Consider the following 15,462-nt stretch of genomic DNA (forward strand, 5'->3'; position numbering starts at 1 on the left):
AAAACTGGGACTGGCAGATGTAGTTATTTTAGATCAGGTTCAGTACTTTACTGCTCCAACCGCAATGTAAGTATAAAGGTAGCTGGAGTTTGGGTCCCCCAGAGGTGCTAACACTTGCTTTCTATTACACTAAAGGAGACCTTGAAGTCCTCCTTTCAGCACCAGTAAATATTAACCAGTGTAAATAGATGAGCTTATCCAATAAGGAGTAGGGGTTTATTGTTTGGGGTTTTGCCAATCCATGTCTAAAGCTCTTGTGGAGCTGTTGAAGAGAAGGTGGTTTAAATGGGTGGCTTATGCACAGCTTATTGGAAGATGCTGATCGTGATTCAAAGAAACCTTTGGACAATCTGAAAAGCACTTTTATTATGGCCGGGGAATGCAAAGGGGCAGGTGTTCTCCCCAGTGCACTCCCCTGAGCCAAGAAATACCATAGCTTTTTATACAGTTTGAAAGTAGCAAGTTTAAAATTATCTTTACACACACTCTTTTGCAGTCTGCCTTATCTAAATAGACATTTAGTTTTACCTCCTATTCTTACCATTATAGAGTAGTAACATGAAGTTTTATGATTTCAAGCAGTTTCAGGTTCCCCACCCCTCTCTAAGTGCTAAAAAACCTTCCCTATTCTCTAAGCTATTTTATCTCAATTGCCCACAGTTTGGGCAGAAACTTTTAAGCAGTTTTACATTTTGCAAAGTCACACATTGCTAAATAGCTAAATTTTATTTCATTTTCTATTTCAATCCACATACAGTGAAAAACACCCTTTATAAATTCTCCAACTACTTTAATAACCTTTTTTCTGCTTCATCTCTTCACATTCTTCTCTCTCTCAGGCTACTTTACTTGTTGACTATATGGCAATTCTGTTGTCATTCCCTCCCACCTTATCTATAAACTCTGTTGTTATCCTGATTTCCTACTGCTGTAGAAAATTTATAATGCAGGGGTGTTTGGTTTGGGGTTTTTTACAGTTTTGCAAGCTGTGTGTCTATGATGCTTTCTGTATGTACAAATGTATTGTGCCTGACTGATAGCTTTCTGTTCTTCAGTATTGAACCTTTTAAGATTCTGCAGTTTTTTCCTCAAAGTATAAAGCGAGTATGGCTGCTGACTTTCACTGTGAAAGTAAATCATATTAACACCACCCTGCACCCCATTTTTACTTCTACAGCGCCTTTCTCGTTAGGAGACAGATTTGACAATTACCTTATGGTTGTCTGTGTACCTTGATATTGTTACCACTTCTCTATATACTCAGAACACTTCTCTATTCCAAACATGCAGCCATTTATCGTTTGGATGATTTTGGTATATTGGGGCAAAGCTGGATTTTTTGTGGTTTGAGTTTTGTTTTGTTTCTTCTTTTTAATTGTGTGTTGATGTTTCATGGACTTTAAAACAAACCTCCCTTAGGATTTGAACAGTTAAATTTTCATCAAACTTACTGATGAACCAAGTGTGTGATCATGCCACTGGTACTGAGGTGACTCATGACATTTTCAAAGTAATGATATAAATACCAGCCAATTAGGAATATGTTATAATACATACATTGCTTATCAAAGAGCAATCAAAATAACCCAAGTGGGATGGACAGGTGGAGTATTTGCCCTGTGTTGTCCCCTTTGTGTGTATGGCAGTTGGAGGTGTCCAGCTTGGCTGATGTGTGCTGTAAAATACATGTAATGGTCTGCCAGTGATGTGGTAAACCTCAGTCTTAGAAATATATGTGTTTTATGAAGCAGCTTCTATAATTTAGATGTTTAGTTTGGCATCTGTGCCTTCTCTTTCTCACTCCATCGTTTCTGGCAGCCTTGCCTGCCTAATTTTGTGGCATCTCTGCCTTCCTTACCTTTTTCATACTGCAGATGGTGCATTACTGAGATGGGGTAGCAAGTGTCAGTACCAGTGCAGCATCTTAGTGGTTTATTTTGTAGGTCTTAGAGATTGATAACACAACATGGAAATTTTATGTGTTGGAAAAAAACCCCTGTTTTGAATCCAGTGTTATTCTTCCTTGTTTGTTTGTAAATTTGCAACCCAGTGGAACTCTTTGCCCATGGTGTCGTTTTTATCATGTGAAGCCTTCCTTAAGAGATGTCAACTAGCAGACATGGAATTTGAACAGCCTTATATAGAGCCAACTATATAAGCTAAGAAATAATGTATTAAGTATCAAAACACAAGTATGTGCCAAATTTCTTAATACTGTTTACAGCTTTTTTTTTTTTCTCTTATTCCTCTTATCTCTAGCAACTGGAAATCCAGGGAAATACTCTGCAGACAAGTCTTAAGATTTACACTGGGCAAAGTTATGGATTGATACACTTACTAATATGACCTTTGCAGCAGGAGGGAAGAGACTTGGCTTAGTGTTCAGTAAAATTTATCCTGTTACTGGTACAGTGTTAAAACTATGCTGGTTGTAGATTGGCATTAACTTGGCTGCTGCTTATGTCATTTCCCCTGATGACAGGTGTTTTCCATACATTGCCTGCTCTTTCACATATGCTTCTAGGCAAAAAAAAAAAACAACCAAAATTGGGGATTTTAAGTAATCTAATATTTTAAAATCTGGTGGATGCCAAAAATCAAAAGTTAAAAGCTTTTAACTGAGAAGGGCAGATCTGCCTTTCTAAAGCAAGAAGTGCTTTGAAAACTTGATCTGTGTCCCAATCACAGCAACAGAACTTCATGTTTCAGGGACTCATTGGTGCTGCAGACCATATTTGAGAGAGCTTTTACCTATTTGGGAAGAACCCACGTTGTAAAGCATAATTGTGCTCTGCAGTGGAGAATGGGTATTTCTGTGGACAAGCCCTCAGAAAATGCTGATCTTCAGAGGTGCAGGGACTATGTGAATTGTGTCTTTGAAGTTTAGTTACTCGATCACATGATGAGGAACATTTTATGGCTGAAAATGTAAACATTCCTGAGAGAAACTCACTGTTCTCGCTTAACACAGAACTGATAAGTCATGCAAGATTGTTATGTTGATATTTTTAACATTTTTTCCTTAAGGACCAAAATAATGAGGAGAAGCACGCAGATGGACTTATAGTAAGTTTAAATCTAATCTCTATCTCCCTTTAATTCTGCAGAACATGTGAACAGAGACCTGAATTTCCACTCACTTTGCAACATGCTTCTTCCTTTCTCTGATTTACTGCTTCAAGTGTCTTGTTAAAATTCCTGTTGAGTCCTTAGCTCCTGAGGTTGGCTAACACCCTTGTCTTTAGAAAATAGAGTGGTCAGTTGTATATGGAACGTCTTAAATGGCAGTGTTGTGACTGAACACTTAGATAAAAATCTGCCATGTGAAGAGATGAAAGGGAATTTCTGAGATAGAAATAGTTTTGTGTTCCATCTGAAGTATCTTTGTGTAGGAAATAGATGTGTTCTCCGTGTGCTTCAAGTAGTTTGTCTTTTCTACAGTGCTGCTCCTTTGATGCAGAGTTGTGTTTTGTCTGTCTAAGCAGTGTTTGTTCTTCAATAGAACTGCATTTTTACTGTAACTTCTGTCATTTTTGATTTTGGTCACATGTGATTTCCTTCATTCTCTTTTTGTCACTTGAGTACATTTCAGATACTTTTAATAGGAGATTGGTTTCAGTAAAACATAACTCTAAAATAATCAGTGTGTTTTCATTACAGCTGACAGGAATTCCCAGGCTTTATATGTCTTTCCATTACAAACAGCTTTAGCAGGGTTTTCTGGTATGAACTTTGAAGTAAAGATGCACATATATATTTTGGTTTCATGCTTATTGTAAATAAGGTGATTACCTACTTACTCTGTGGGTAGTCCCAAAATTCAGGTCTTAGTGTAATGGCATAGGTTCTGTGATGTGCCCTGGAAAAGAGAACTTATGCAGGTCAGAAATTTCATACAGATATTGCAACTTAATATAGTCTGAATTTGATTAGCCACTAATATCATTATCTGTGGGTTGTATTATGGGGAGAAAAAAAAATATTTCTGTAAGAATATATTAACTGATGCATCAGTGATGGTGAAGACTAAAATTTCAATGCTGTTGAGGTCAATGTGAGCTTGGGCTAAAGGTCAGGATTTCACTTGAAACTTAGGCAGAAACATGATCAATGTTTGACACTGTGGTGAGATGACAGTCTTGTTTCTGTGTGGTTGTTAAGCTGTTATTAAACTCAGAGTAGGAAACTTTCAGGTCTGCCTTCATCTGCTTCTAACCCATGAAGGCTTCCCACAAAATATCCAACAAGAAATTCCAGTTCATGTTGCAGTACGGGGAATTGTTAAGGATAAAGTTACAATCCTGCACACAAAATCAGTGTTACTTGGTTCTTTCTTTCCTTTGTCACACCAGTGTTCTGTATAATATGGATTAGTTTCCCTCAAAAGTAAGGGAGGCAGAGATAGCAATAGCATCCTGTGTATCATAGAACAATCTTGATTTTTGAGTCTTAACTCTGAAGATGTGATCGTGGTTTTAAACTATGAACTCTGTGGGACAGGGACCTTTGTTGCATGCATAATTCCACAAGCAGGTGAAGTAATGTTTAAGTGACATTGATTTTATGCTGGAATACAATGGCGTATCAGTATATGTACAGGATTGTTTGTATATTGGTTAGTAACACCAGTGAAAATGTAGAAAGCTATTTTTATGCCTTTTTTTAATGGAGCTTTTTGTAGAGATAAACAGGGAATAATAGGTTTGTTTTCAATTAAATAAATCCCATGCTATAAAAAAAATAATAAAACTCGTCACTGACTTTTAGAATCATAGAATATCCTGAGTTGGAAGGGACTCACAAGGATCATCGAGTCCCAACTCCTGGCTCTGCACAGGACAGCCCCAAAAATCACACCATGTGTCTGGGAGCATTGTCCAAATGTAGGATGAAGTTCAGAATTACAGTTAACCAGGAAAGGAGGCAAGAACGAATGAAGTCTGCCTTTTGTAGGAAAGGCAGGAGGAAGGTTAAAATGAGCCCATTTCCCTCGGTTTGAGTGCAAATAGAAATTGAAGACTAAAAGGAGGAAAGAACAGTTGCAGATGCTCTTCTGTTTTAAATATTGATTTGAAAAAGAGGATAGAGATAAACATACAGACTAAATTTCCTAGCAAATTGAGGCAGAGGTTTTCACAGTTCTGACATAGATGGAGGGTTTTAAACTGCAAGATTTTTGGAAAAGGGTTTTATGTTCCTTTTGTGCAGTTAACAACCCAGATGTTCTGGTTGTTGTGTGTAAACATATATAACAAACAATGCTTAGATGATGGATTAAAAGATGCCACAGTTTAGATTTCCAAGGGGTTCATTGAATAAAACCCCAGACCATACACTGAAGTCAGTGACTTTTGAGTGTTGAGTTGACCTGGTGCTTCATTTTCCAAGTACTCACATTCAGAAATGAATTGAAATGTCCTCTGCAGAGCTGCACTGAACACTCTGAGCTTGCTTTGGGAAGAATTTTGGCAACAAAGCCATTTCATGGCTGTAAACATGCTGATGATTCTTGTTTTGATTTATGGGCTGAATTACTGTGGTCTGGACAAATTAATTTTGGGGGAAAAATATTGTTTTAAGAATGCAGATTACCTGTCCTAATTTTTGCCAGATAATTTGCATCCAACTTTCCACTCTTTGCATGCAATATTTATTAATAATGGCCATTGGAAGGCATACCAGAAGCTAGAACTTGAAACAAGAATTCTTTATAGGATGCTTCAAATCTGTAGCAAGCTCAATTCAGTGTCAAATCTGTGTGAAGAATCTCATGTCCTCAACTGTCAATTTTTGTTTTGCTCTCTCTCTCAGGAATTCGCTATTCTTGCATTTGGGCATTTCTTGTGCTCACAATGTTCTTGCTGTTTGTGCTTTGTTTTAATTGAGGGGGGGAAAAAAAAAGGTGCTTTTCTTTCTGTTGCCTCAGAGCACCATCAACCCCGTGGACGCCGTTTATCAGCCCAGTCCCTTGGAGCCGTCGGGGATCAGCGCGATGCCTTCCCAAGCGGTCATACCTCCGGGTAAGGGGGGCAGGAACAACCCCAGGACAAACATTTCTGAGCAGAGCAGGTGTAACTACAACCCAGACAGAGAGGGGACAGGTCCTGTGTGACACAGGCACTTAGTGCTGCACAGTCACCTCAGTGGGGCAGAGGAAGGGGAAGGAGCGGGAGGGACACGGAGCTTCCTCGGCCATCAGGTAGATCTGCCTCTGGTTCTGTGGATAAGCTGATGTCTTTTGCTTGCTCTGAGTTACAGTTCTAAAACACTCTTTTAGAATAAATGAAACAATACTTTTCAGAAATATAAATGATTTTAGCTAAATAACTGCTTTTTTTTTTAAATGCCACATTTTCTAATAAAAACAGGAGCAAGATAAAAGTGATGGAAACACATATTTTTCTGTCTGAATGGCTTTTATAGAAAAGAATTTAATTTTTGGAGGTGAGGCGAAATAACGTGGAATCTCCTCCTGAATTTTGGGTTTAACATATCAAACTGTCCCCTAGAACCTGCTCAGCTGTGCAAGTCAGAGCAGCGACCCTCCTCTTTGCCAGTGGGACCTGTAGTAGCATCTCTTGGAAATCAGACTCCGACACCAAATAGTACAGGTACAGTTCTGTGTAACTGTCTTATTGAATTACAAAAAACAACCCCTGAATATGTACTGCCTGTAATTAGTTATTAAGACAACTTTTTGTTGGCCTGCATCTTGCTTTTAAACAACACCTATTGCAGTGTTGTGTTAAAATCAGTTATCCTGCTCTTTCTCCCTGCCATGTACACACAATACATATGAGTATTACCAGCTTCCTGTCATGTCTCCAGCACTGCAATCTTGCAGTAATTAGGGCAAGTAATTAAATGTCTTTAAACTTTACTGGTGTTTTGTGCTGTTCATTTGCCTTGTGACCTTTCTTTTGTTATCTGTTAAGTGTAACTCAGTATGAACGTGATAATTATTGCTTCTAATTTTTTAAGTTCCTTTTCTGACTTCACATCAGTTATTATTGATTTGAACAATCCTATTTGTAAGTTACAGCTGGTGGATTTTGAAAGAATTTGTGTTAAGTTTGTAATTTTTAATACTCCACAGGAAGTGGGCAATCAGCACCAAGCAGCAGTCTCACCTCTCCAAGCCATGTCAACCTATCTCCAAATACAGTCCCAGATTTTTCTTATTCAAGCAGTGAGGATGAGTTCTATGATGCTGATGAATTCTACCAGAGCAGTTCTTCCCCAAAGCGATGTCTGGAGTAAGTAGCTGACTGTGTGCAGTGTGTGCTGAAAGCAGTTTTTATCTACAAGGGCAGGGCTTGTCTGCTTGTAGAAGCTAAATAAGCAATTAACCCCAACTGACTTTAAAAAAATAAAAGGGAGGCAAAAAAGCCACTTTGTGTAACAGTGAGAGTACCCCCTCCCTCAGCCACAGACAGATGTCTGTGAGGGAAGCAGTTTTCTCCTCTGCTCCTTCCCATTCCATCAGGTATAAATATTGACAAACTCTAACACAAACCAAATTCGGGAAGCCACCAGCTCAGAGCTGTAATCTGAGACCAGATGCATTTCACCTGTGTTTGGTGCAGCCCTTGGTAAATGGCCAATTCCCCCTCACATTCAGTAAAGAACATTTTTGAAGGTGATGCCCTGTCCTTAAAAATCTCTGTTTACTCTTCTTCTTCTATGAATTGGAAAACTAATTTTAAGAGATGGTACACATTTCAAAGAGGCATTAGTCAGCTGTTTTCTGCCTTCAGGTGTTGTTAGCTGAGGCTGAAGGCTTTCCCAGTCCTTCAGCTACAGTCCATTCTAAGGTTTCTGTGCATTAGCATGCAGCACACGTATTAATGTCTGTCACTGCACATATATTAATGTCTGTTGCTAAAGTCCTTGTCTATGAATTTCAAATCATAATAATTTGGTCTGAATTAGTTAATTATGAATTGTGAGAATGTATTACTCTTTCTTAGATCTTCAGGGCCTGCTGCAGTCCTGACTCGGAGCAGCACAGGCAGCAGCATGAAACGTCCAGACACCACAGAGTCCCTCAATTCTTCCATGTCCAACGGCACCAATGATACTGGTGAGTGGCCTGTGTGAACTTCCAGAGAGGAGATACTGACTGTTCATCTGTGTGTGAGCTCTGTCAATATATGAATGATCATATACGTGTGACAAGGTACTTAGGGAAATGATTTATCTACTGATTCTTTGCTAATGGAAGATTGATGAATTGTAGGATTTAAAAGCCTTAGTTTTTGACGGCTGTATGTGTGCTAATTAAATACAGTCTGTCTTTGAAGGTTTAGAGAGGAACAAAAGCAATTTGTTCTTTCTAGATCTCTTCGATCCTCCCGATGACCGAGAGGATGATGGGGAAGGAGAGTCGGTGGAAGAACACAAGAGTGTTATCATGCATCTCCTGTCACAAGTTAGACTGGGGATGGATCTAACCAAGGTAAACTGGCTGGGTGTTCATGGGAAAGAGAGGGGGAGTAAACCAAATCAGTTCATTGTTACATAACAATTTAACTGCATATTTGTTCTAAGAGTTAGTTAAGCTGTGATGTCTTTAGCGTGGTATTTTTCAATTCAAGTTCTTACTGGAAGGGGAGAAATAAATGCAGAATAAATATATCCAGCTGTTAAAATCTGTTTGGGAAAGTAGTTTGCTATGGAAAGTGGCAGTTTCTCTTTGAACCTAATTCTTGGAGTGCCTCTGAAGCTGGGATAAGAGGAATGCTGTGTGCAGTAGTAATGTTACTCTTGCCTTTAGCTTCCTAGAACACAGATCTACAAGATCCCAGAGTATGGTGACATTCAATAAAGCATAAAGAGAAGGGGGAAGCAACCATATAGTGAAATGCTTTGCTTAATTGGGATCTTCATGAGTAAATAAGTTGCCTTTGTCTTTTGAAAGGCTACATGTAGATCTGGCAAGTAAAGGGTTGGATTTTTCATCAATGAGATTCATGCTAGTGTCTGTCTGAAGGCTGAATGAACAGCATTCTGGATGTCCTGGTCTTTCTAGGCAGCTTGGTTAAATTTAAACAATTCCTGGCTGAAAAAGGGTGGGAGAGATCAGTTCTCTCATTAGTTTCCTTAAGGGGATGATGACTTGAACTGTCCAGTGTGGAACACAACAGTAGATGATAAAAAGATAAAACTTTTCTGGGGAAACAGCCAGCAGCTCACAAGCAAACTGCAGCAAGTTTCTGGCAGTTCTGAATAGGAGTTGATCCAAATTGTGTCTGTTTTGGGAATTCCTGGAATAACTGAAAATTACTGATCTCAAGCTGCCGAGAAGCATCATGAACACGGACCTTGTCAGCAACAGCAATCAGCAGTGAGGCAGGCAGCAGATCCACAGGAATGGAACCTGCCGTGCATTTGGGAGGCAGTAGGGAAGAGATTAACCTTCATCTTGATAGAGACACATAACAGGATGTGACTGCATGAATGAGATTCTGACTGTAACTGAAAATTGACAGTGGACATGTAGATGACATTAAATAATCGGTGAGACTGTAATTAAGAACAGCTTTTGATAAGCTCAGCCACATAGGATGTGCTCTAAGTGGGACTAGAATACATGTAAAACAACAGTTCCTCTTAAATCTTGGGTTCTGCAGAAGATGCCAACTGACCTGCATATGTCAGAACTCATTGCTAAGCTTGAGCTCACAATCAGCTTAGGGCACACAGAGCCGTGGGGGCTGTTTGCTATTTACAGTCAGTACAGTTGGCTGGTGTGCAGGATGTTCAAATACCTTCACCTGTAAGACTTGTTTTTCTTCACTCAGGTTGTTCTTCCAACTTTTATTCTGGAAAGAAGGTCCCTGTTGGAAATGTATGCTGACTTCTTTGCACACCCGGACTTGTTTGTCAGGTATTTGACTTTTAAGTAAAGCATTAACTGGTTCTGATATTGTTTATGGCCCCTGTGGGCTGTCGAAGTAAGTTGGTAGTTTTGAAGAATATTGCTTGGGTTTTGATATAAACTTGAAAAATGGTCAAAGCAGGCAAACTCCTGGTTGTGAAACAGCCAAGCATCCAGAAAGCTTTCCTGTTTCCAAAGTAGCTGCTTCTGTTTCATTTTGCATGTCCTTCTTTTCTCTCTCTTTGGCCTGTGTAGCATCAGTGACCAGAAGGACCCAAAGGAGCGGATGGTTCAGGTGGTTAAATGGTACCTCTCAGCTTTTCATGCAGGAAGAAAAGGGTCAGTTGCTAAAAAGCCTTACAATCCCATTCTGGGCGAGATCTTCCGATGTCACTGGGTGTTGCCAGGCTCCGAAGGTGAAGATGACATGGTTAGTTCCTCGTGGTATGTTTTGTGGTGCCTAGAATGCACATGGGCAAATCCCAAAGCTTTGTTAACTTCCTCACTGAAATGGCCTGTGCTGTGTTTTAAGTGGTAAATCAACAAAACTTAAATGTTGAAAATATTCTTTTTTCCTGAGGTGTTCCATAGCACTGATTGCAAATTCCTTTCTTTCCAAAGTTCTGATTTTTTTTTCTTTAATTTTATTTTTTAAATCAATGCAGCCTGGTGGTTTTTTTGTTGTTGTTTTTCTTTTTTGGCTCCTCATTTAGGCTTTTCTCACCTTGGGAAGTTGTAAATGATGATGTGGGAAGTGCTGTTGTGAGATACTTCATGTAACTTCAGTGTAGTATATCTAATTAACTATGTGATTGTTCAGATGTAAACCATGTATTTTTTTCCATTTAATTTGCTTCCCACCGATTTATTTGCTCAAATCTTTCTGATTTCTGAGGTGAATGTTTGCACTCCAATTTCCTGGCATAAAGGCAGTGTTGTATTTGTGCTTCCATTGCTTCTAACCGTGAATTACACTTTGCATTCTTTGCCACAGGAAATGAATGTTGCTTTATGGTTTTGTGGTACATACAATCTGATCATTATTAATATGCAGATCACACTATCTCAGAAGCAAAAATGAAAACTTTTTCTGCCATTTAAATATTATTTTGTAATTAGGTTTATACATGAGTCAGTTTAACTGTTTTATTTGAGGACAAATAAATACATTTATACTTAAAAACAAGAGAATAGAAACACTGTTCTTTAGAAAGCATCATAGTTTCAGGACTAAGGGGTTATTCCCCATCAGCAAACTGACAAATACATTAAAATCACTGCAATACATTTTTAGAAGCTTTTAAACATGGAAGCAACTTCTCTTGGAAGCATCCAGTGTTTTGTAAGCACTGTCAGTGATGGAAATCCTCTGTCCTGTCCCACAGGAGCCAGTTTCGGAAGGACCAGTCCCTTGGGTCAGTAAAAGCAACGTAACCTTTGTGGCAGAGCAGGTCTCTCACCATCCTCCAAGTAAGTTGACAGTGACTTTGCCAGTAGAGGTGGATCCAGTAAAATCAGCTCTTAGTTTAAATCCGAGATTTTCATTTTCTCTCCAGGTTTAAAAGCTGAAAGTTATCTCTATAAATTGTTTTGCTGAAAAACTAATTGCAGGCTCTCTTGCCACATATGTATGAGGCACTTGGAGATATTTCCTGATGAATGATTTGGAAACAATAGTATCCATGTCTTGTGCTGCTGTTTTTTAATCCCTTTTCCTTCAGTTTCAGCATTTTACGCGGAGTGTTTTAGCAAGAGGATACAGTTCAATGCTCACATATGGACCAAGTCAAAATTCCTAGGAATGTCTATTGGGGTTCATAACATAGGCCAAGGTATGTGTGTGTAAATTTACAGTAGAAGAGATTTACATTCTGCAACTAGAATTTTTCATAGAATAATTTACATAAATTATTTAAAGTAATATTAAATGTAAGGAATGGTTGAATTTATGCAACTAGAGCTTATGTGTCTGGGAATCAGATTCCTTCCACACACTCTTGTGTGCTGAAATCACAATTTTTCCCACAAGTACAGCCATCCCTGCCTTCTCCAGAAGCTGGGCATTCTCAGCATTCGTGAAAAATAAAGCTCTTCACCTTTCCTTTCCATGGTACCTGCTTGTAATGACATGTTTCAGGAGATCATTATGAAAAGTTTTGTAGAGGTTTTGCTTAATAGTTTTGAAATCTATTTTTATTTTTCTCTACTAGGATGTGTCACATGCCTAGATCATGATGAACACTATATTTTGACCTTTCCTAATGGCTATGGAAGGCAAGTAAATGCTCTGTTGGGTGTTTTCATTTTTAATGCCTTGTGATATTTCATGCTTAATATTTATCAATCGAGAGCTTATAACTGTGTACATACACTTATAATTGCAGGTCTATTCTCACTGTGCCATGGATAGAACTTGGTGGAGAGTGCAGCATTAGTTGCTCCAAGACAGGTTATAACGCTTCCATCGTCTTCCACACAAAACCATTTTATGGAGGAAAGAAGCACAGAGTTACAGCTGAAATTTTGTAAGCAGGTTTCTTCATATCACATTTTTTCCAGGACAGTCAGGAGTGTAGAATACTGAATACAACAACACACAATAACTTACCTCATGATCACCTGTCATGGGTGCTGTTTTCCAGCCAGATTTGTGAGAGGAAGCCTGCCCAGGCCTGTGTGCTGCCTTGTCCTGCTCAGAAACATCCTCAGCTGATTGCCAGAGAGAACTTTTCTCTCCTGAGTTATCAAAAATGTCTTCATCACTACCTCTCCTAAAAATACAATACTGCAGCAAGCCTTGGAGTGCTGCTGTTCACAGTGTCAGTCACAGCTCTGCTGCAGGCTTTGACATATTTATTGATACCTGTGGTCTGGTGGATTTTGGTCAATCCCTGTGCACGCACCCAGGGCAGAGAATTCAGTGGAGATTCCCATCATACTTGGAGATGTGCTGTGATGTCAGTAAGTGGATGCTGACACAATGAGGTTTATAACTTGGTTTTAAATCACTTTTGGCACACTGAGAGATGCCACGTGAGAACTGGTGTCTGGGTTTCCCAGTGGTCTGGGGAAAGCAGCTCTGAGATTGCAAAACATCTTTAAGCTTAAACTTACCACCCTAATTCTGTTTGGAAGGCCTGTGACTAGTTTCCTAACTCCAAATGCAGATCCAGCCTTTGGGCAAGGCCTGACTTACCCTTATCAGTGCTTCCTGTTAAGGTTTATCCAATTAATTCATGGCAAACTGCTCCAGAACCCTCATCTCTTTTGTACTGGTGATGGACACTTTAAGGGCTGCTATAAACCAGACTGAACAGCAACTGGGATAAAGTTCTGATCCTTTAGGATCTTTCAGTTCCTGTAATACAGCAGAGAAATGACTGTTTGTTTCTCTTTAGTTCTCCAAATGACAAGAAACCCTTCTGCTCCATTGAAGGAGAATGGAATGGGGTCATGTATGCAAAATACTCAACAGGGGTAACACAGCTTTATTTCTTTGTTCTTTCCCTTTTCATCAGAAACAGATTATTGTGCTTTAAAAGGCTTTGGGGGGAGGGGGTTGTTGCATTTGTGTTTTTTTGGTTTTGGGGGTTTTTTTTGACAAACATTAATAGTTGGGAACTCCTGTGAGGCTGCCCAAAAGAATGCTGAATTCAGGATAAAAGCCCTGAAGTTACTTTGTTCATTTATTCTTAAGGAAGCTTGACTTTTATATGAAAACAGAATCTAAAGAATTGCTGCTTTTCATGTCTTTCCTGCCAACCAGTATACTAGAGTGTGAGGATATATAAATTTAAAGTCTAGATAAAGACCTGAATAGTTTTTTTTTTTCTTTTTTTCATCTCCCACTCTAGGAGAATGCTGTCTTTATAGATACCAAGAAAATGCCTACAATTAAGAAGAAGGTAAGGAAATTGGAGGACCAAGACGACTTTGAGTCTCGCTGGTAAGAACTTCAGTTAACTGGGCAAATTAAGGTTTTATTTTAGATCCAGTTTGCAGTACAGACTAAGGGTGCACTGACTCCAGTCAGTGCAGGGCCAGCTCTGCTCTCCCTGAGCCTTTGCTGCAGCAGAGCCAGGTACAGGCAGGCTGGGGAGTTAAGGGGGAAGAGACCTGGAGTTCTCAGTCACATCCTTATCAGGACCAAATGTTCAGGGAGGTCCAGAGAGCTCCACCCTGCCCTCCTCACTCCAGCAAACAATGCAGCTGCACTTAATATATACTGGGGGCTTTTCTGCCCTTTCTCTAAAGTGAGACCTACCTTGACTCAAACAAATACTACTGGCTCTTAGTCATTGCTATGCTTGTACAACTTGTAGCACTCTGCCCCTATAAAGCAGTCTCCAATTCCAATTTCTTTTCTAAGCTTATGGAAAGATGTAACCTACAACTTAAAAATCCGAGACATCGACGCGGCCACGGCTGCAAAGCACGCGCTTGAGGAGCGGCAGAGAGCCGAGGCCAGGGCCAGGAAGGAGAGCGAGACCTCCTGGGAAACACGGGTGAGCTTTATTCCAACAGCACTCGTTCCTTTGCACTTGAGTCGAGCAAAGCTTACGTGTGGTTATTCCTTTTTCCCCAGCTATTCCATGAAGATGGAGAGTGCTGGGTTTACGACGAGCCGCTGTTGAAACGACTTGCTGCCAGTAAGCACTAAGTGGGTTCTAAAGCCAGAAAACATTCAAGCCTTGGCTTAGCAAAGTTTACACCTGATACCAAGACAGCCGTCAGTTATCACGTACGTACCGATGGGAGAGCCTGACCCCTCCAGCTGCAGTGGTTCCTATCTCAGGGATACTGGACTTACTGATGCAGAGAAGCAGTTAATTAAACGGGAAGTGTCTTGGCTGTGCAGCTCCGTGCAGGGACTCGCTATCCTGGCAGTGTATCCAGGCTCCTGCCCTGCTCCCAATGCTTCCATAGCAGGGAGAGGCTGGGCCGTGGAGCACAGACACTGTATAACCACTGTGAAGGCCATGGCTTTGGTATCAGTTGCATAATATTCCTGGGTCCTCCATATTTAAAAAGCAAGAAACAAAATGCAAGACATCATTTAAATCTCGCTGATGTTTGCAATGTGTAAATATGAGGATTCCTCTGATGGGACAGTTTGTTAGAAAATGCTACATAAATGTTATCTTCCACCTGTATGATAATCAAATCTTTTGGCATTTCAGTGTCTTGCCCAAAATAACTTTGTTATTTTGAAATTGAAATGTAACCATAGGTAATTCTACCCAATGCATCTTAAAGCTTCATAAAATAGATTTTTCAAACTTCTCTTATGGACTTTTTATTTATTTCATAATAAACCTTTGCAGCAAGACTGTTTTTCAGTTGAGTCATGATAAATTGATTTATGTGAAATGTATTATTTTTTTTCCCCACTGAAATAATTCTTAGAGCTAAACCTACTTCTTAAAGTAGTTAATGAACAAGCAAAAGGAGCACAATTTGCAGCATCCACAGGAGAATTATTCTGGACTCTACATCCAGCCTTGCCAGCACTTCAGGAACCTCTGCACTGCTGTGCTTTTGCTTGCAGTTAATAGTGGTTGAGTAAGTAGCTACATGTAGCA

The 15,462-nt window shown here is 39.6% G+C and overlaps 1 protein-coding gene across 4 annotated transcripts in view; it reads left to right on the plus strand.

Moving 5' to 3' along the window:
- OSBPL9 (oxysterol binding protein like 9) overlaps window positions 1–15,207 on the plus strand; it is a 59,679-nt gene extending 44,472 nt beyond the window's left edge. For 2 of the 4 annotated variants that reach the window (XM_027739411.2, XM_027739415.2), the window contains 16 exons: window positions 3,028–3,066; window positions 5,927–6,020; window positions 6,510–6,611; window positions 7,097–7,256; window positions 7,971–8,083; window positions 8,340–8,458; window positions 9,804–9,889; window positions 10,136–10,310; window positions 11,266–11,350; window positions 11,602–11,712; window positions 12,091–12,154; window positions 12,265–12,405; window positions 13,279–13,357; window positions 13,735–13,826; window positions 14,250–14,385; window positions 14,466–15,207. In XM_027739411.2, coding sequence (XP_027595212.1) covers window positions 3,028–3,066; window positions 5,927–6,020; window positions 6,510–6,611; window positions 7,097–7,256; window positions 7,971–8,083; window positions 8,340–8,458; window positions 9,804–9,889; window positions 10,136–10,310; window positions 11,266–11,350; window positions 11,602–11,712; window positions 12,091–12,154; window positions 12,265–12,405; window positions 13,279–13,357; window positions 13,735–13,826; window positions 14,250–14,385; window positions 14,466–14,540 — 1,671 coding nt within the window. In that variant the 3' untranslated portion in view covers window positions 14,541–15,207. The remainder of the gene's footprint in view (window positions 1–3,027; window positions 3,067–5,926; window positions 6,021–6,509; window positions 6,612–7,096; window positions 7,257–7,970; window positions 8,084–8,339; window positions 8,459–9,803; window positions 9,890–10,135; window positions 10,311–11,265; window positions 11,351–11,601; window positions 11,713–12,090; window positions 12,155–12,264; window positions 12,406–13,278; window positions 13,358–13,734; window positions 13,827–14,249; window positions 14,386–14,465) is intronic. The other 2 variants (XR_003544129.2, XM_027739414.2) reach the window with 2 other exon arrangements.
- Window positions 15,208–15,462: the final 255 nt, after the last annotated feature.

This window comes from Pipra filicauda, unplaced genomic scaffold, assembly GCF_003945595.2.
Source record: "Pipra filicauda isolate LSUMZ 115617 unplaced genomic scaffold, ASM394559v2 scaffold19_size4547281_pilon, whole genome shotgun sequence".
NCBI lineage: Eukaryota > Metazoa > Chordata > Aves > Passeriformes > Pipridae > Pipra > Pipra filicauda.